Raw genomic sequence first — 22,607 nt, forward strand, 5'->3', positions numbered from 1 at the left:
CATTAGTTTTTTATCTTGTATCAAATCTTCTTGTGAGCATTTGTCATCAATCTTCTTTCACAATTCGAAGTGGTAAAAATGATACCCTGTTTCAACTCACTAAAATTAGCAAGCCAAAACAGGGGGGCATATGGCTACACTCGAATTTTTATCGCATTTTCTTAGTAAGCATTTAGGTGATTTTGTGATTTTATCTAACATGTGGTTTTATAGGGTGCAGATCCTAACTGTTTACTGCAGATACCACTGGGGGCTTCATTCGACAACTTGTGGATATATCCTTTTTCATGAATGTTTACTTTTATTTACATTAGCTTACATATGCACGTAGTGTCATATGACCACTAAAGTGGGGGCTAAATGTAATGTCATAAATTGTACACCCTTGCTAGGGTGGTACAATTTCACACTTAGTTTAACACCTGCCTTAATGTGTTTGCATCTTGCATTATTATTTCCCTTTAAGAATTTAATTAAATCTAAAGTCATATTTCATCACTCCCCACATTATAAAATTGGTCCCTTTACCCTTTTTATTTTATTCCTCCAATTAATCATTTAATCATAAACCCTAATTATGTCCTATTTCAACCTTTAAGGCCCAATTTCGCATATCAAAACACCTTGAAATCAGTTGTAACTTTGGGATTTGCTCTAATATCATCATATCTAATGACCTTGAAAATTTGGTGAAAGGTTGGTCGAACCGTGGCGGGAGTGCATATGGTCCTCGACTTTTTTCCTAAAATTTTTAGACATAATGCTATGATATTATAATGCTTAACCCCAAAAAATTGGTGGTAAATTCAATTCCTAGGTCGGCCTAAAGACGAAATTAAGTCAAAATTAAGATCTAGGGTTTCATACATAAGAGCTCTCTTTCTTCATTTGAAGGCAACTAGAAAAACTAAGAATATAAGAGCAGGGTTTTGGAGCACAAGGAGCCTTCTATGTAGTTAAAGATAATCCTATGTGGATCCTTCAACAACATTCAAAAATATTCAACAACATTTCATCAAGCATTCATCATCAATTAGGAGCCTTGTAGACATTGAAGAGTAATAAGAGATCTAGTGGCAATATCTCTCCCTTGGGGATTGGTGTGATCTCATGTTATTTTCATGTCTTTGTACAAGATTATTTACATAAACTTGAATATTTACTTTCATGCTTTAGATCACTTTGTATCAGTGATTTAAAGCATTTACTTTGTCAATTACAAGCATTTGGGGTTTACTCTTTAGGGTTGCTCTAGATTGTTTTCTTTCATTTTAGGATCTTGCATACACACAAGGTTCTAGCACACGCATTTTCAGTACATTATCAGCTATTTATGGAGGTGGAAATCACCAAAATAGGGGTTTGACTGAGGCAAAACCCTATATAGCCACCCAAACCTTCCCTTTTCAATTGTAGGTACAGGAACAGGTACTCGGAGGTACTTTAAGCTCAGCAAAAGGCACAGGAACCACTCAAAAGTCTTAGAAGTGCAAACATCTATCAAGGACAAAGGTGTGGCACCCTGGTCCTGCCCAAGACAGGGTCGTAGCACCCTAGTCCCTCCACTTTTCAATGATTTTTGGCAAGTTGCAGCTTTAGGGTCTCCAGTTTGCAGCCTTTCAGTTATAGCTCTTTGTAAGTCCATCAGGGATAGTGGTGTGGCACCCTAGTCCTGGTCAGTTTTGTTCAACTTGTAGCATCGGGTACACATCCAAAATCCTCCCCCTTTCATGCTTTCAGTATCTCAGTTTCAGATCTACAAGTTTGTGTAATTCCAAGTTTATTTATGCTTCATTCTTCATCTCCTAGTTTAGTTGATCAATCAAACCCTAGTTTTTCTCATCATTTGCAACAAGAGGAATAGAAACCCTAAGAGATAGTCCTTGGCTCTCTCTTTCTCACAAGAAGTAGCCAAAGTGATCTATCTCCCTAGGCTCTTTTGTATTCCCAATGTGTTGGCAAAAGTGGGATTAGGACCTAGTCACTCAGACTCCCTTTTGCCCCCTCCTTAACATCCAAGCTAGCCTCATAGACCTCATACCCCATTTCTATTATCCAAATAGTCTAGGGTTGAACTGCTTCCATTAGATATTTATTTTTATTTACCATAAAGAAGATAGTCCCTTCATATTTCTTGACAATTTCATGGGGATCCTCACTCTCTGTTTCATTTTATCTCGAAATGTTTTAAAGAAAGCCCATAATGCAACATTCTGATTGTATTGGTTCTCAAGACTATCAAGTCCTTGCTTTATTTGTTGCGCAACCAGTCTATCATAATCCCATTGTACCCTATCGGTTCTAAGGATTTGGTTCATGATGTAGAGAGCCAAACAGATAATCAACAATCAAAATTTAAAAACATGCTTCTTACTCTGTTTAATCTTTTTAAATTTATCAACAAATCCTCCAATAACATACTCCACAAGTCATAATGATCATCTTTCCTAACCATTTTGTACGAAGCATGAATTGCAGTGCTAGAAACTAAATTCAGTCTGTGGATTAATACACCTTATAACCAATCACCATAGTAGAAAATTTAACATCATCTTCTTTTATTGTACTGATCTTCATTGATTGCCCACCAAATTCTGCACCGGTTATCTTGTTCATGGTAGGGTTTGTGACCTTCCATAATCCTATCTTCTCACCGGCTTGATTCAAATAGGTGACTGCGTTAATTGCATCAACAGTGGTCTTGTAAGGTTGGTCAAGCCACATAAATTCAATGTGGATCCTACTTAGTACATATCTTACCCACTCCTCATCAAAAGTCAGAAAGTTCACAAATTGGGTAAAACCCTTTTTCTTCAGTTGTGAAAATTTTGGCTTAGGATTGCCAATATCATCCATGATTTTGTTAGTGTATACGTCCAAGATGTCTTTTGAGCTGATTTATTCAATCTTACAGTGAATATAAGCTCGAAAATCATCAACATGCAAGAATCTATGTGGAACAAAGGAAAATGCTCCAACTGGAGCATCTTCCATGGATTTGCAAGTGTGTTTCTTGAATATTGGACGGGTCTTGTCCTTAACTTCAACCACTAGTGGAGTAGCAATGGAAGATATAGATGCCATTTTCAAAATCTCCAAAAATTGAACTTAGAAAGATGCCCTTTGAGAAATAGCTTGACCAACTATCGGATGCTCGAGATCGCTTCACCGGATTGCTTTTAGCTCTTTGATCACCTGGAAACTCTGATCGCCTTGTTCTTTAGCTCAAAAACACTATTCACAAAGTGAATAATGATTCTCATATTTTGCCTTTTAAATTTTCAAACCCAAATTTCACATTGAAATAAATGCGCCTCAAATATTCAACTGGATGCCCTGTTCCGCTACCGGATGCCAAAATTAGCCATCTAACTTCTGGATATCAACTGTCATCCATAATCCATTCACTACAGATCTCATAAAGGGGTACTGCAAGATTTGCATTTATTTTCCCCACTAAGGCCAAAAGCCTTAGTTATCGAATGAAGATTCTACACTAGATTCAGGTACAAATCCATTATGTGCCTTAGATTCATCTTTCTTTACCCACATCTTCTTAGCTTTCTCTCTAATATCATCTACTTTTGCCTTTCCCTTTTCATCTGATTTGTTCTTGTCAACCAGAGCATTGTTTTTGCCTCTGTAGAATTTCACAATGTTACTAGTTTTGTTGCATGCTTTGCAAACAATATTATTCTTCATAGGTCTGAAGTTCATCTGGTTCTATCTTGTCCTACACTAATTAGAGATATGTCCAAACATTCCACATGCATAGCATCTTTTGTTCTGAAATTTATTTATTATTGCTCTACACTCATTTGACTTCTATCTAAAATTATTACATATAAAAAATACTGAATAGTAAAGGTAGAATCATTATTCATATTATTCATCACATTGTTATTGTTCATCATTCTATTATTCATCCTACTTCTGCACTAACTTTCCATATGACCAAATTTATTGCAAGTAAAACATCTACCATTAAATTTATGAGCATTAGGTTGTCTTATTGGAGGATTATTGCTCTTCTTCTGATTAGGTTTAGCATTTCCTTATCCAGTTCCAGATGATTCACCTTTCTCAAATCCTTGGCCTCGCATTTCCTTTCCATGTCTCTAACTTCTCAACATCTCATCAAGTCTTGCTGAGCTAGCTTTGAATTTGTCTTTGTATTCATTGGAAGCAACAAGTTCATCCCTCAAGGTAGCAACCTATCTTTCAAGTTCTTGACCATTGTTCCTTGATTGTGTCAGTTCAAGCTTCAACTGGTCATTCTCATAGGTAAGCCTGAAACATTCATTAGCTCTTTCCTACAATGATTGTGCTAGATTCTCTTCATTCTTCTTTCGGTCCTCAATCTCCTTAGCCAGTCTTATCACAATGGATTGCATCTCATTCTTCAAAGCAAAATTTTCTCTTTTAAGCTTGTTAACCTCATCATATTTGTCCCAGTATTCCATGATCTGATATTCTTTTTCTTTCAACTTGTCCATTAATTCCTTCCTCTTTTCTTTATAGATAATCACTTGATCCTTTAGCTCACTAATGAATTCATCAACAACATTCAGATTCTTCTTCAAGGTACAAACCTCACTTCTAGGTGCATCAAGATCCTCAAGTACCACATTGAATTGTCTTTGGAAACCGGAATCCATTGAATCAATCTCCCAGTTCTTCCTCAAGTGGTTAAGATTCCTCAGAGGAACTAGGCTCTGATACCAATTGTTAGAATCAGAGATCACTAAGAGATGGGGTGAAATAGTGATCTACCAGAAATTGAAATCACAAACTTATTCTTTATCCATCGGTTAACAATACATAACATATAATAAAGTAAGCATGCAACAATAAAAACACAAATCCACAACACCATAATTTTTATGTGGAAACCCAAAAAGAGAAAAACCATGGTGGGGCTGGAACCCACAATATTTATATACTTTGGCCAGGAGTGCATAAATATTACATAGATGGGGAATGCACTTGCATTCAGGCTCACTGCCTAGAGCTCACTGCTCACTTACAATTGCCCGCAAGGTGACAACCTTCAAGGAAGTCTCATTGACTTACAATTTGATTACAATGAGAATGTACAATAAAATGAACTCTTAGAAAGCAACTAACTAAGAAAAGATGAGTTCTGGTTAAGCTCTGAATTTCTAACTGTCTCTACTCTACTAAATACTCTGTCACTCTCCCAGTCAACTATCAATTGGTTTGAAAAAAAATTGTGTATGTGAAATTGCACTCAAACGCACCAAAATGGATCACCACATCTCTAACATACTTAAAATCAATCGCCAAAACAATCTTATATATATGGTCTTACCACAAAAATAATCTCCTTCAAGTCGACTTCAATAAGTGTAAGGTGTAGATCAAGTTGGCTTCAATCATGAACAAATCATAGCACCAGATAAAAAGATTATAACCACACACTTCCTAAAGGTCTTCCATATCATCAAGATCACAAAAATAATCACCAAAAATACCATAATCACCAGAGATCATTCCCGATCAAAGACTTATTGAAATACCTTTTTATGCCCTGTTTCACCGGTTAACTGTCTACCACTTACCTCCATCTTTTGGATAAGTTGGATCATGACTGTCGGATCAAATCATCACGAGGATTTTCTATCAATGACAAACCTAAGTAAATAATAAACCACCAAAAGTCTCATGAAATCACTGGATGAGTGTCAATTTCCAACAAGCATCACTTCTAGGTTGAAGAGGTTGGAATTGTTTGGACCAAAAGTAATGAAGACAAACATCTCATGCCTCATTGTAGGTTGATATATGCTATGATTAACAGTTATTATTTTACCATCATGAGGAAATTTCAAACACTTATGAACATTAGAAGCGACCACTTTCATGGAAGAGAGCCAAGGATGTCCCAACTTCACACGAAATCAATCGGATGTAGGGATGATAGAAAATACATCTAAACATTTAGTGCTAACCTCAATAGAAAGTGTAATAGAACCAATAGTAGGAAAAGAGAAACCATCAAAGACTTTAACTATCACATCAAATTTCACATATGCCACTTGATGCAATTGTAAAGTATAAAGAAATTATTTAGTGATAATGGCTTAATGTTTTGGTAGGTCCATGGAAAGTTTGGTGACTAGAGGTATTTTTAAAGGTCTCCAACATTCCCCTGCTGATCATACTTGCTCCCACCAACAATTTGTGGATGACACCATTGTTATGGGGGATTCAAGCATTTCGGAAGATAGAATCCTGAAGCACACCCTTTGTAAGTTTGCTTCTACTTCTGACTAGCTTATCAACTGGGTTAAAAGTGAAGTGTTTTTCATCAACACTCTTGAGAGAAGACATCATAGAATCAACAAAATTCTAGAATGTCAGACTGCTGATCTTCCGGCTACTTATCTTGGTCTCCCCCTAGGCATTGCTCCACATGATTTCTTTTGGAGTTCTCTGGTGGATAAATTTCAAAGAAAGCTTGCTGGTTGGAAAGGTGCTCTCTTAAGTTAGGCTAGTAAGCTTCAACTTCTTAAAGAATCCCTTCAAAGAATTCCTATTTATGCCCTTAGCCTCTTTATAATTCCAGTTAAGTATGTTGATGCTATTGAGAAAATTCAAAAAAAAATTCTTTGCTCAAGGGTTGAGGAAAAGAAAAGAATGGCATTAGTGGCTTGGGACAAGGTGTGCAGATCAAAAAGTAAAGGTGGTCTGGGCCTGAGAAGAATTCGGACCCTCAATGAAGCTCTTTTGTCTAAACAGGTTTGGAGACTGTTCCACTCTGAGAAGGAAAGGTGTAAAATTTGGAGAAGTATCCTCTTTTGTCTTCTTCTCTTCTCTTCTCTCTTTCATCAATTCTGATTTCAGATTTAATGGGTCCCATATTTGGAATCATGCCTCTAAGTGTAAAGACAACATTGCTAAAGGGGTGAAATGGAGAGTTGGTAATGGTAGGAAAGTTATATTTTGGGAGGACCCTTGGTTACTTGATAAGCCTTTGATTGAAATCCTTAATTGGGCCCCTTTTGTTGCCACTTGTATTAGAGCCTTTGGCTCCTTGGTTGAGGGGTATTGGATAGGTGATAAATGGCAGAACATTGAAAGTATCCACCCTGACCTTATCAATCTCAAGAATTATTTGTCTTCTGCTTGGTTGAACAATGAGGAAGATTCTCTTATTTGGAAATATGAACCTAAAGGCAACATTATTGTCTCTTCAATGTATGGCGTTCTTGCCCCTGCCCCCTCTGAGAATCCCTTGTGGACACCATTGATTGGTTAATTAACAGTTACAAGAAATTTGTGGAGGATAATAAGAAGTTGAGCCACAGTGTCCAAATTCTGGAGACAATCACTACTGGTGAAGGCAAATCAATGGCGGAATATGTTGAGGACTTGAGCAAAAATGTTGCAAGAGCTGAAGAGATTAGAGATTCCTTCAACCCTAGGTTTGAGAAAATTGAGAAGGCCCTGTCAGAGATAAAAACAAAGGACAATGCTACGGACCAAAGAATGGCGGAAACTAACAACAAATTCAACAAAATTGAAAAATGCCTCAAAAGTATTGTTGAACAAAGCTATAGCATTCTGAAGGCCACAGTCGACAATACCAAAATTCTCATTAGCAAGTTGGAGAATGAGAAAGATTCCCTGGAGATGGAACCTAACATTGAAGGTATGGGCGAAGTGCAAGGACCTAGAACAAGGACCAGAGGCAAAAAGAAGGAGAAGAAGCCAAGCAAGGATATGGAAGAACTCAAAGTTGCTTTGGCAAACTATGACCAGCTAGTCAACAAGGTGGCTGATCTTCTTAAGTCTTTGTAGTTTCTATTTGTCTTTTTGTCCCTTCTCTAGTTTTTCCACTTTGTTGTTCCTTTCTTTAGCTGTCCGTTCAATTTACTGGCCTTTTTGCCAATCTTATTGTAAGGTGTTTCAATGCTGGTCTGGATGCTTTTTTGATGAACTATCTTATGCTTCTATGTTAAAGGTTTCGGGTCCTTAAAACCTGGTTTTCATATTAATCAGAATGTTAACCATACAAGAAGGATTAATAAAGATCCCTCGTGAAGGCATGCCCTTAATATTGTAGTAATATATAGAGGTCCATTGGGTTCTTTAATAGTCTCATTAGGATCAAGCATGATGCACAAGTCCTTAGGTGGTTTTTTTTTATCAATAAGGTTCACCACATTATTAGATTCAAGGCCAACATCATTAGGATAATAGGCACATTGTTCAGTTTCAATCACATTAGCAGCATGAGAAGATAAAGGATCAATGAATATTTGAAGGTTTTGGTTATGAGGAGTGACAAATTTCTTTCCTTTTTCATTCACACTAGCCACAGAAATGGTATTATTATCAATCTAGTCTTGAATCTTACTTCTCAAGGAATAACACTTTTTAGTGGCATGACCGGGTTGACAATGGTATTGGCAAAAGGTTTTGGAATAAAAGGAAGGTGACACAAGCTTGGCTGTATCAATTGGTTTAATAGGGGAAAGCTTCAACACATTCCTTTGTATCAATTTCATCATAATACTATGCAAAGATTCATTAAGAGGAGTGAATTCTTTTCTAAAATATTTGGATAAAGGAGGCACACTTGTTGTGGTTGCTACTTGAGTGTTGTTGTTGTCATTGAATTTGATGAATCTCTTATTCGGTTTGAACTTCGCAAAAGTTTGTTGAGCACTTTCACTTTTATCACTCAGAGCCATTGAAGAGGATGATTGTTCCAATTGACTCACGGTAAGATGATAATTGTGAATAAGTGTGCACAACTACATAAAGGAAGTAAAATTAGAAAAGAGAAGTTTATCCCTAATATCTTTTTGAAAATTAGCAAAAAAAATCTTTTGAAGATCTTGATCAAGCATAGGAAAAGAAATTTGAGAATACAAATGTTTATATCTACTAATAAAAACAGTCACTTTTTGTTTAAGACCTTGTTTACAATGCATCAAATTAGTCAAAGTAATTTTAGGACCAATATTATTATGAAATTGTTTAAAGAAAGCATTAGCCAATTTTTGAAATGAAGTGATAGAATAAGGAGGCAAAGAACAATACCATTGCAAAGCTTTATCCCTTAATGTTCTAGTAAACAATTTAACCAAAAGTCTTTGGTCATGAGCAAAGTCACTACACAAAGTTTGAAATATTTTTTTTTTTTTTAAATAAAAGTGGAGAACCACTAAATTTTATTAATATTTATAATTTTTACAACCTGGTTCAAAGAGCACTGGTAGGAAAGAACCATGTAAAGAAAACCTTCGGTCTTGCTCATAAATAGTATAGCTAGATAAGAACAAGGAATGAAGAGAAATATCCAACCCTCAAAAACCATATTGGGCGACAAAAAACCCATCCCCCCTAGAGTATATGAGTACAAAAACTCTCTGAGTGAGAGAATAGAACATCAAGAATGCAGAAACCAAGAACTAGTGCTTTCCAATGGAGGAGAGAGAGGGTGGATAATGTCATCATTTTGTACTGTAGGAGCCACAATCCGAAGATGCATAACTGTAGCTGGAGAAGACATAACCACATTCAATGAATCCAAGAGAAAGTGAATACCTGAAAACACATTAACAGTTGTTGCCAAGATATCTAGTGAAACATGATCTAAAAAAGCTAAAAGAGAAAACATAGTATCATCATAAAGATTAGAAATCAAGCCTCCTCTTATAACTGAAATAAGTTCACCGTGCTAGCCAGAAGATAGTAATTGAGAACAAGATAGGAAATCACCATAAGGAAAAAAACCAAACTCAAAATGATAGAGAGACAAAGAATTATCCATATCAGTAGCAGAATAAATAAAGGGATTAATGTATGCATCCAATAGTGCCCTAACCATAGAATAATCCAAGAGCATGTCCATACAGATAGTAATAAAGCGAGATGCAACCTTAGCAAGAAAACTATCTATATTTTCCACCAACCATCGCCTACCCACCACTTTGCAAAAAGCCAAAGAGAAATCCAAAGAAATTTTTTTAAACAGGTGACCAAGATTTTTATCATCAAAACCATGAGAGTCCTAAAAATCACACTGCTTAACAGGCAGCAAGACTCTATAACCAACAGCCTCCATCAAAAAAGAAATAATGCGATGCAAGAAAAAGAGCAGGCTTAAAAAGAAACCAAAGGCCATCATAAATAAATATGCACATCCTCCAAAGGACAAGAAAGATATCAGAAAAAGATCAGCACAAGCTATCCCATGGTAAATCGTGCCAACAAACTACCACATTCCACCACCTCATAAAGAATAATTAAAACGTCCTCAAGAAAAGCATGACCATTGCTCATACAAAATATCTTATGATAAATCAAGATTGTCACATGAAGCAAATCCCCAAAGCCTTGTGAAAAAGAAACATACCCAAACTACCACCTTAAAGAATAATAAATCAATCATAAATATGCCTATGAGCGAGCCGCCACTGCAAATACAGATATCTATGTATTCATTAACTTCAATCAGACAGTACAAAACTCAAAGAAAAATAGTAAACAAGTTAAATCCAACGTGCGAGCCGCACTGCAAAAGTAGATGAAATCATTTTGTGGACATCCAAAAACAAATCTGTCACGAGAGCAAAATAACAAAAACAAAGTACCAATGAAGCATGATTACAAGACACCCCCCAAACCAAAAAAACAACAACCCCTAAACTAGGCCACAACTAGTACCAAGGCTATAATTACAAGCAAACATGCAGAATTAATGAGGAGATATAAGACACAACCAAGAAGGCCTCAAACACCACCACACCAAAATGCATACCTGTTTATAATCCCAAATAAGATACAAGGTCGAAGCTAAGCCAAAAGGTTGTACACAAATAGTTAATATTTTACAGGATGAGGTGGTAAACCACTAACATCAACATCAACCAAAGACTGAATATCTTCATCTAAGGCTTTATTTGCTAAGAAATCCGCAACCCTGTTGGCTTCCCTGTAGCAATGAATTAAAAAAATTGAGTTGTGCAAGTATCTTATCCAACCAATATTTAAGATGCCAAGAATTTGAGGAATCATTTGTGATCATATAAAAAACAACTAGAGAGTCACCTTCTATAATGACATCTGAAAAGTGTAAAGAAAGGAGAAAATCAAGCCCAACTGATAGAGCATGTAACTCAGCCACATTATTGGTCTCATTAGCAATACAATGACATTGTGCTTTAATAATACAAGCCCTATTATCAAAAACCACAACACCAATGGCAGACTTCCCAGGATTACCACGAGAAGCTCCATCAAAATTCATTTTTTACTTGGAAGAAGGGGGAGACAACTAGACTACCTCTTTCCTATTAATTAAAGGAGACCTTGTTTTAGAAATGGCCCCAATCATGGGGAGCATCTGCAAAGCTGGCCAATGCCTGGTAATCCAATTATCCCATGATGTAAAAGTGTGTTGAAGACTAACGCCTTTGTAAATGAAAGCCAAGGCAATCACAGAGATGGATTTTCCTATACAGAAGAGCACATCTAACAAGGTGGAAGAGTGTTTCCTAAAAATCCTATTATTCCTCTCAAGACAAATCTTCCAAATCATAACAGAAGGAGCAATTATCCAAAGACAAGCATAAAATGAAGAAGAATATAACAGAGGCCAACTCATGGATTGGGACCTAAGGTCACCACATAAAGCAGTACACTAGTTTAACTTCTTAGACAACCAGTACCAACATTGAGAAGTGAAAGGACAATGAAGAAAAAGATGATCAACTGATTCAAGAGACCCTCTGCACATAAAACATGGAAAAACGACAGTAACACCAAGCCTATCCAACCTCATACCAGTTAGAATTCTATCCTGAACAGCTAACCAAGCAAAAGCTCCTGCTTTTGGAAGACAGGCAACATGCTAGAATAACTTATAGGGCAAGTCCTCCCCCCTACAACCTGCAGACAAATAATTATACCCCTCCTTAACCGAATATTCCCCTAGTTTTGAATAGACCCAAATAAGCTCATCTTCAACCTTAGAAAAAAGAAATGGGCGTTTCTTTAATTCTTAAAAAAAAGCAAATTTAAGATCTTGATCCACCAGGAGAAAGTCAAATGATTTCCATCTAGCCACAGGTGCAAGACCCGAAGAATCCACAAAGAAATAATCAGCCACAAATATGCCCCAAGCAAATTTGAGAAGATTCATAAGAGGTGACCAATCCCTCAGGCTAGAAAGTGTTGGAAAACCATTCCAGAATTCCTCCCAAAATCTAGCCTTACGACCATTATGAATAAGCCAAGACAACCCAGGAATAATAATAGATCTACACTCAACCATAAAATTCCAGATTACTGACCCCTTAGGGAGCAAAGAGGTAGTAAAGATGGCCTCCCTAGAACAGTTTCTCAAATATTTTGTAGATAATATAGATGCCCACTTGGAAGAGGGCTTCTTATATAACTTCCAGACCAACTTAGCATCAAGAGCCAAATTTTGTTTACCAAGATCCCTAATCCCTACATCACCCTTATCTTTCGGAGAACAAACCTTATCCCATGCTAACAAAGGAATCCTAGACTTATTATTAACATTATCATTCCATAAAAAAGATCTTAATACTAATTGCAGAGCAATCACAGATTTCTTAGGAGCCTTCAAAATGGATAATAGATAAATTGGAACCACATTTAGAACAACCTTAATAAGCACAATTTTCCTAGAAAAAGAGAACCATTTATGAGACCAGGAAAGTATCCTTGAAGAAATAGCCACCGAAATCCATTCCCAAAAATTATGCTTCTCTAAGCCAGTAAAAAATGAGATTCCCAAATACTTACATGGGAACTGGCCAATAGAGAAACCCCAAAAATGAGTCAACCTGGACTGCACCGAAGGGGAAACATTAAGAAAGAAAATCCTATTAATCACCTTTGCTTCCCCCATATAGGCTTTACCAAACAATAACATGTCATCAACAAATAAACAATGAGAATGACTAGCAACCATATGTGGAATAGAAATCCCCTTCCAGAGGCCATTATCCCTAGCTCCCAAGATAGCTCTACTAAGAGCTTCAACCAGAATAATAAATAGGAAAGGAGACAATGAGTCTCCTTGCCTAAGACCTCTAGAGGAAGAAAAAAAACCACATGGGGAACCATTCAAAATCACCGAGAACCTAGCAGTGCTAATATATGCCTGTATCCATTTAACCCATTTTACCCCAAACCCGAAATTCTTAAGCACACAAGAGAGAGCCTGCCAACTTACCCTATCATAAGCCTTCATCATATCCAATTTTAGTATCATAGCTAGAATAGAAAGATGAGAGATAGAATGCAAAATCTCATGGGCCACAATAGCACCTTCTGTCGTTTCCCTACCAAAGACAAAACCCTCTGCTCCCCCGAAATAATATTTGGGATGAGCTTAGCAAGCCATATAGAGATAGCTTTAGTGATAATTTTATATAAAGTCTTACATAACGCAATTGGACAAAAGTCCACAAAATATTTAAGATTCTCTAATTTCGGAATGATAGCAATAAGAGTTGTGTTAAGCTCCTTCAAAATATACCTATTGCATCTAGCCTCTTCTAAAACAAGACGAAGGTCTTCCCCAAGAAAAGGCCAGCATTTTTGAAAAAAGAGAGCAGTAAAACCATCAGGTCCAGGGGCCTTATCAGGTACCATTAAAAAAACAACCTCCTTTACTTCTTGAATAGAAAAAGGAGCCATTAACATTACATTATCTTCATCAGATATTAGTCTAGGAATAGCATAAACAAAGCTATCATTAAAGACAAATGTCTCCTCAAATAGCAAGGACTTAAAAAAATGGATAGCCTCAGTGGCAATATCCTTTTCCTCCGTAAGAACAACTCCATCGGTAATTTTGATATAGGAGATCCTACTACGTTGCCTTTTTAATTTAGCAGAAGAATGGAAGAATTTATTATTCCTGTCTCCATCACTCAACCATAAATCCCTAGATTTCTGTTGCCAATAGATTTCTTCCCTAGAGAGAACCTCCTCAAGCTGAGAATTTAACATTTTATGTTTCTCAAAAGTAGCAGAATCCATCCCACAGTTCATAACCAAAGCATTAATAACTTCGAGTTCTTCCTGAATCCTAATCTTTTCAAAAAAAATATTTTTAAAATGCAACACATTCCATTTCTTAATCTCTTGTTTCAGAAAAGTAAGTTTCTTTACAAACCGAAACATTCTAGTTCCATAAATGAAGGAAGCCTAGGTCCACCAAGATTGTAAAAGCATGAAAATAGATGGATCTCGAAACCACATTGGCTCGAATTTAAAAGAAGAATGCCCAGGAGTTCTATCATCCAAAATAGACAACATAATTGGAAAGTGATCAGAGCTAGTATTAGGCAAAACCGTAGCAACAACATCCACATCAGAGGAAATCCAATTGGCAAAAACCAATAAACGATCAAGCCTTTTCGCAATCTACAAAAAGTCTTTTCTCCTATTTGTCCAAGTAAAAGGACCATTCAAGGTTTTACAATCCATCAAGTCATTATTCTTAATAAAAGCAGAAAAAACCTCCAAAATATGCTTGTTAGGAAAAATAACCCCAAATTTCTCATCATTAGAGGAAATGGCATTAAAATCCCCTCCAAAAAACACAAACTGACCTTGCAGGGGAGAAAAGGTAATAGATAAAAATTCCCACAGAGATTTCTTTCCCCCTATTGTCATTGGACCATAAACATTAAATAACCAGAATTTAACATTCGAAACACGACTCTTTACCAAGGCCAACATCCAAAAGGGAGCAGAAACAACCAATTTTAACTCAGTAGACACATCACTCCAAAGAAAAGCCAAACCCCCAAACGCCCCCGCAGAAGGGGAGACACAAAACTTCCACAACTTCCATTTAGAAAACAAAAAATCAACACCCTGACAACTTAACTTAGTCTCTTGCAATAGTAACACATCACACTTCATTAAGTCCAACTGCGACTTAATGAGGCATCTTTTGTTAGGGGTATTTAAGCCCCTAACATTCCAAGACACAATCTTCATTGCTCTCGAGGGGAGACAATTTCTCCCCTATTCTCAATTGCAATATCGGAACCCTCCAATTCAACCTCCAATGAAGCCTTCAAACTACGTTTGGAGGCCATAGACCGAGTAAACGGAGGACTAAATTTTGTTTTCCTCTTAACTGATCCAGAATTCAGACTCAAAAGCATAGATTGAATACTAGCATCAATCTCTAACTACGTATAGAATGCCTTCAGCTTCCTACCTTACTTAGCAGGAGAAGGAGAAGGAGAGGAAGGGGATAAAGGGAACTGAACCAGAGGTTTATTGATTGTAGGATCAAACCCCACATTCCCAATCATACAAAAGGCATTATAACCCTCCTGGACTTTGTCTGATGAAAGAATGTCAAAAGGATTACAAGTCGGGGGGATAACCAAAGAGGAATTCAAATTGACCAAATCCTGGTCAATCGCTTCCACAACTTTCTCAGTGACATCTGAATTCAAGGTAATGTTATGGTCATAAACTAATTTTTGAACTTAAGAAATTAAGTCCTCATCAAGAAGGAAAGAATCCATTCCATTGACGAAAGGACGATCATCTTTCTGAGAAAAACTAGAGGAGTTCATGAGGAGCCCTTCCTTAAAAAGAGAAGGAGACCCTAAATCCCTCCTACTATCCCCATTCTGCTCTCCTACCAAAGGATGAATTTCATTGTCAACAGACGTCGGTACTTGTAAAGCAGGTGATTTTGATAGACCCCCATTATCAACATTAGTCTGAGGAGTTTCCAGATTTGAATTAAACAATTTAGAAGGCCGAGACCCCTTATCTCCAAAAGACAAACCCTTGAGGGAAGAAAATAGAACAGAATCCATAACCATAGAAGCCCTAGAAAACCAAGCAGAGTTGCTAACAATAATCTGCCTCCAAATACCATCAATAGACTTCAAGTTACAATTGCAAGGGACCACAGAGGATGAAGAAAGAAACACACAAATCTTGACCCTAAAAACCCCACCTTCAAAAACTGAATGCGAATGAATAAATTTCCTGAACTAATCCCCAATTTTTTGCAAGATATCCAGATCTGAAAACTCATAAGGAAGACTAGGAAAGGAGAACCAAGTGGGAATACATTCTACATTATCTTGTGATGTAGAAAAAAAAGGTTTCCAATTTTCCACAAAGATTAAATTACGACCAAGCCACAAGTATGGTTTTTTCAAAGCCTGTTGTTTAGCATCCACAAAATCAAAAATAACAATGAAGGAATTCGTAGAAAGAACCTAAAAGTAAAGCGTGCCATATGAGAGAGAGTGAATTTTATGATGAATCTTGGAAAGAAAAATATTATCACCCCAAACCTGGATTAGAACTGCCAAGGAGTGCAAATCCCTAACTTTCTTATCAAACGGAGCTTCAACCACTGAAATGCAAGGAATTGGTAACCAAACTTTCTCTATCGAAGGCTCTTTATCCAAGGGCTTATCCATGTTCAAAGCAGAAGGTAATACAACATTTGGCCGTGTCATTCCTGCGGAACTCCCCTTCACACCATTCTGAGGATTACTTTTACTCCTAGGGTTTTTTCTAGACCCCCCAAATCCTCGAGACTTAGAACGTGCGGAAAAATTCCTCTGAGGACCGAAAAACCCTTTGAAATAAGATGATCTCAGTCTTCCAGAATGCCCTTGATGCCACTCAATTTTATCCCGAGAAAGCACATCAACCCATTTACCATTCCGAAAAACCCACTGTGGAGTGTGATTAGTCTGAAAACCAAAAGGATCTGGAGGAGGAAGGGGATCGCCAAGGGCATCCTCTCCCCAACTTAGCTTATGCCCCAAAATCATAGCATGCAAAATTTCGCCCCAAATCACAATTTTTTTTAATCCGTATCATAGTAAAAATAGTTAAAAAATAAAGTATGAAATGTTTTAATATGAGTCAAGGGATCAACTTTTCCATTATAAAGCTCCAATTAATGAGCTTCCACATATTTAGGAGGGACAACTTGGAAAATGTCATTGGATAATGGGCTCACTACATCAAATATAGGCACACTATACTTAGATTGATTCATGGAAGCAATTTTTTGTTGTAAGGAAGACACTATTTGGGCTAGACTATTGATGGTAGCTTTGGTGGAAGAGTTGAAATTGGACATATTAGATTGAGGAGGAGGGGTAACATTGTTGAAAGAGGGTGGATAACTCTTGTATGAAGGTGGTGGTTGAGAATAAGGAGGGATATTTCCATATGAAGGTAAGGGTTGAGAATAAGGGGGTAGAACACTATGGTAGGTAGGTATTGGAGAGCATTGGGTACCAAATGGAAGACTCACTTGAGGAGGGATGAAAAAATTATTATTAGAGGATTTTCCCCCTTAACTAACACTTGTAGGTGTGATAGTTTGAGTAGAAGTAGTCATGATGTTGGAGGTAAAAGTGGGAACACTAGCCATAGGGTTACACCCAAGGGAATGAAGTGGTTGTTTTGACTAGGAGGTTGTGTATAACCAAGAACTTCAACACAACTCTTCATAGGCATAATATTAGAATCAACAATATGAGCAATACCACGCAAGATATCAATACCAAGTTTATCACTTTGAACCATTCTTTTCAATCCTTCAATCAATGGGAGAGCTTCACTTTCTGGGTATTGTTGACTCATCCATTGTTGAATATTTTCAAATTGATTGTCACTATTCTCCAATTGGTCAATGGAAACCCTATGTAGTGGTTCCTCCATATCATGAGAATTTTCTAAAGAATGAGGATAAATGGGGACATTTGTAGCATTAGAAGAACCAACATCCTCATGGAATAAATTATCCAAATTAGGTTCCATCTCCTCGGTAATTAAACCTTGGGAAGCCTTAATTCTACAACTTCTTCTCACGAGGATATTATAGGTTGGACTAAAAGTACTAAGGGAGGGAAATTTGAGTTTTAAAATTTTATATTTGAATCTAATATTGAAACTTGCAATAATAATTGAATAATGCAAAAATTTAGAAAATATGATTACTCAATTAAATAAGAAAATTTATTGAAAAGATAGAAATAATTGAGAAAAATCATGCAACCCACAAATAAATTAAAATTTAAAATTAGAGCTTTGTGAAAATAACCTCTTAGTTTTAAAATTTAAAATTATGCATATGAGATTTTAAATTAAGGTCTCGTAAAAAAGAACCACTTAATTTTACAATTTAAATTTAAAATTAGGGTCTTTTAAAAACCTCTTAATTTTAAAATTTAAAATTAAAATTAGATCTAACATTGAGCTTTTGAAAATTGGGATAATTAATGAAAATTTGAGAAATGCACAAGATTAATTTAAATTTAAAAATTAGGGTAATTTTAATTAACCACTTAATTTTAAAATTTAATTTGAAATTAGATCCAGGATTGCAATTTTGAATTTGAAACAAATTTTAAATGTGAATCAAAATTTAAACAACCCACAAGCTCAATTTTTAAAAATTTAAAAATTAGGATTTTGAAATTTAACCACTTAATTTTAAAATTTGAATTTGAAACTTGACTTGAAAGGAAAATTTGAATTTGGAAATTGAAGAAACTCATATCTGAAATAATTTATCCAAATTAAACAAATCACAAGTTCAATTTTGAAATTAAAAATTAGGGTTTTAGTGAAATTAACCTCTAAACTTTTCAAAATTTGCATGGAAATCAAACTTGTAAATCAAAATTTGAACTGTAAAATGTATAAACACTCAAATCTGAAAACAAAAATTAGAAGCCAGCATAGGACATGTCGGGATAACCAAAACGTAAAGGGAAAAAACGAATTCTCTAGGGTTTCCACCGAAGGGATGAAAACCACTAGAGATTTTTTTTCACTTGGGGCCTTTACATTCAAAAAAGGGTGGAGAATTCACTAGATCTAGTATTGAATTAGATTAAGACTAAATGCTAAGTGAATTTGGATTTAATGGGATTTCCTCTTTTGTGAGTTCAAGTGTTGAAATTAGGTAAAATGCTAAAAAATGAAGGTAAAGGCATCAAAATGATGAGCTACAATCGCGGGATTTTTGTGTGCACCTGGAATTAAGAAATGTAAGTTGAATTGGACCTTCTCCCTGAAACTACTCAAAAGTTGTCGAGACCATGGTACATCCCAATGGTCTTCTGAACTTTTCGCACACCAAAGGGAGATGATTCATTGTTGTGAATGGAGCCTAATCTAAGGAGTACAACTCTATACCTATTTCCTGCACAAAGAAAGAAAAGGAAATGTGTTGGGAATGGGAGTTTGCCTTAGGTCAAACCCTAGTTTTTTAATTAACCATGAAATTAAAATAAATGTACTTGAAATGACTGAAGGAAAGGATCTTCTTTTGAGGGAGATGTTGAATTATGACTGAAAGGAAAGGGTCTCCTTTTGAGGGAGATGTTTAATTATGACTAAAAATTGAATTATGACACATCCTTGTGAATTTTTTCTTGCCTCCACATGGAATTAGGGTTTAGGAAGTCTTCAACAAAATAGGATGAATAATGTCTCCTTCAATGCTTGAAACTTGGCTTTCTAGTTGCTCCTAAGTTGAAAGAAGACTGATTGCTGCTCAAATGATCATGAATTCTTCAATTCTCGATCTCATGTGTGCTTCCTTGATTGTTTGTTCTCAAGTGAGATGGGAAATCCTCTTTATATACCTACCAATTGGTGAAATTGGCTAATTTTTTGACATGGGCCGACACAGAAAGGGAAATCCTACTCAATTTTGAAATAGGACCAAGGGGTCAAATCGGCCCAATTTAGGGAGGACCGTGGCCTAGTGCCATGGTCCTACCCTATTTTGGGGCAAGCACAAGGTGCTATTCGAGGTGCAATTTGAGTTAGATGCCATTTGTGATGTGTAAGAGCATAATCAGGTCTTCAATCAAACCGAGGGGCACAAACACTATGGTGAAGACCCAAATGTGGTCGAAATTGCAAAGGGTGCAATTTTAGGATGCTACAAGTTAGTTAAAAAAAATGGAGAAGAGATTGTCATTTTCAAAGGAGAAATCAATGAATGACTTGATTATCATAGCAGTTTAAGAAAGCTGCAAATAACAAAAATATGGATAGTACATTGCTAGTTGTTATTAAGGGGGAGTGATGAAAAGAATCCCAACCACCCCACCTAATTTGCCATGTCTATACCCTTCATATGGTCATCTATATCTGCAGATAATCCTCAATATTAAATGAAAATACTCGAAACTAATCTTCATTGGACTTGAATGGATATTTCTTGGATCCTCAGCCTGTTCTCTATTGTGTCGATTATCTTCTCATGTTTTGTTGATAGTGTAAAAAATATTACTTTAAGTTATATCCACTCTTTCGTAGCTATCAAGTTTTCAATATAATCAATGCCTCTGCATTTTGTATATACACATAACAAAGTACAACATTACATTGCACAACTGTTAGAAGGGTGTAAGAAAAATGTAAGAGAACTGCAATTCATTCAGTGAATGTAATATATTTCAATCAAAGAATGTATTTTTTTTTCTTCTATTTTATGATTACAATGGATGAAAATTTTCAAGTTTGTTTTTCTCTATTATTTTCTGCACTCTCGTGTTTCTAACAAGGTAAATAGTGGATTTGAGCTTTTGAATCACATACGGACTCAACAAATGCCTTGTGGAATGTTGTGTGGGATCATTTTTCCACCTAGGTTTTGAGAATATGTACGACTTTAAGTTTTCAAGTTGTGATACATAAGTGGAAAGAGGAGAGTTCCCTTGCGATGGAAATTTCAATGTTCTTGACAAGGTTCTACACTTGGCTGCGAGCGAAAGGGATAATGTTGTCATCAAGAAGATGTTAAATTGTGGAGCTCATGCACTGATCCAAAACCAAGAGAAACAAACAACCTTACATGTTGCCTTCGCTCACAGTAATGAGGAGGATACAATAGAGAAGGTGGTAAAAATTATGTTGGCCAAGTGTGATGCAAAGGAACAGTTAGTCAATGCACAAGATAGAGAAGGGAAAACCATTCTTCATCTCACATCTTCTCAAGGGAAAGGAAAAATGTGTAGATTTATTCTTGATAATGGGGCAAAACCAGATACCAAAGACAATTGTGATCAACAGCCGCCACACTATGCAGTCAAGGGAAAAAAGGATGAAGTTATAGATGTGCTCATTAGTAGGAATGCAATTGATAAAGAGACAATTCATATGATGCAAAGTTGTAAAGACAAGGATGGGCAAACCCCCATCAAACTACTGACAAAGATTTTACCAATTTTAGATCAACCTCTTGAATTATATTTTGATAGTGTGGACAATGGCAAGCTTTTGCGTGATTTTGCATTGAAAGATAAGACAGATCTTGTGAGAAAGATGTTGGAGAGGGGAGTGATTCCACTAGACGTGGATGAGGAGGGGAAATCAGCTTTGCATTATGCCACACTGTGTAAAGATGATTTTGGGATGACAGATACAGTTGATTTACTACTCAAATTTAAAGATAGAATGAAGCTTATATCCATGTGCGATAGGAAGGGAAAGACAACTCTGCATGTAATAGCGTACAAGGGATATTCATCTCTCGAGGATAGAAAAGGTATTTGTAGATCTTCAAGATTTAGTAGATATAAAAGATAGTGGAGGTTGAAACTCTCTTTATGATGCAACTAAAGAAAACTCCAATATACCAGATACAGTTCATGTCATCATAAATATGATGGAAAAAAAAAGGCATCACCCTTGACGATATGATAGATCACAAAGGGTTAACCCCATTACATATTGTTGCATCATAGGGTAAGGTATTTTAATCAGTCATCATACTCTGTCAATCAGTAGATCAAAAAATATGTGAAGGTGGCTAATTACAAGGGAAAAATAGCCCTCCATAAAGTTGTAGAAGGGGGACACATGAAAACCATTAAAGTTATCTTGCATTGGGGAGCGTAGCCACTTCTTGAATGTGACTGGAAAGGTAGAACAGATCCAAGAAAAGACAGTTGCTTTTCTTGCAGATGTCAGTTGAAGGCTTAGGTATTGCAAAGAAAAATCTAAGCGATTGTCCGCTGAAATCATTTCTTTTATGAAAAATGAAAGAGTTGACCAATGAAGTCAATAATTTGTTGAGAACAACTGTTTGTTTGGGACATACTAAAATGAAAAAATAACTATGCTAATATTGAAGACCTTTTCGATTGGAACTGGTTAGATACATTACTATGCAGAGAGGAGGTTTGTAAAATTTTGCAGGTATCCCTACAAAATAAAATAGATCTAGCAAAAAGAAAGAAGCAAAACTTGCAAGCAAAATAGAGAAGAAAATCAAAACTGACTGAATGCAATTCAAACATCTTCATTATAAAACTTGTATGAATTACAAATTATATATAGATCACAAGAAGAAATTATGCAAGAAATGCGTGTAATTTCTGAAGATGTAGATCAATTAAATTGAAACTATGAGGTAGAGTCTAAGTGAGTCTAATTCCCAGTTCTCCATAGTTAGCTTAGTGTAAAATAAAGCATGCGATATAAGTTCACTGTTTTCTCCACAAATCATAGATAAATACTGGAGCTAACTGAACGCTAACACCCCCCCTTAAGCCTAACAA

At 36.1% G+C, this 22,607-nt stretch overlaps 1 protein-coding gene across 1 annotated transcript; it reads left to right on the plus strand.

Annotated features, from left to right (window-relative positions):
* The first annotated feature begins 20,841 nt into the window (after positions 1–20,841).
* Positions 20,842–21,633, plus strand: LOC131031120 (uncharacterized). The gene has a single exon (XM_057962158.2). It carries the CDS (start codon positions 20,842–20,844, stop codon positions 21,631–21,633), a length of 792 nt encoding a protein of 263 aa, XP_057818141.2.
* The last annotated feature ends 974 nt before the right edge of the window (positions 21,634–22,607 follow it).

This window comes from Cryptomeria japonica, chromosome 7 (assembly GCF_030272615.1).
Source record: "Cryptomeria japonica chromosome 7, Sugi_1.0, whole genome shotgun sequence".
NCBI classification, from domain to species: Eukaryota; Viridiplantae; Streptophyta; class Pinopsida; order Cupressales; family Cupressaceae; genus Cryptomeria; species Cryptomeria japonica.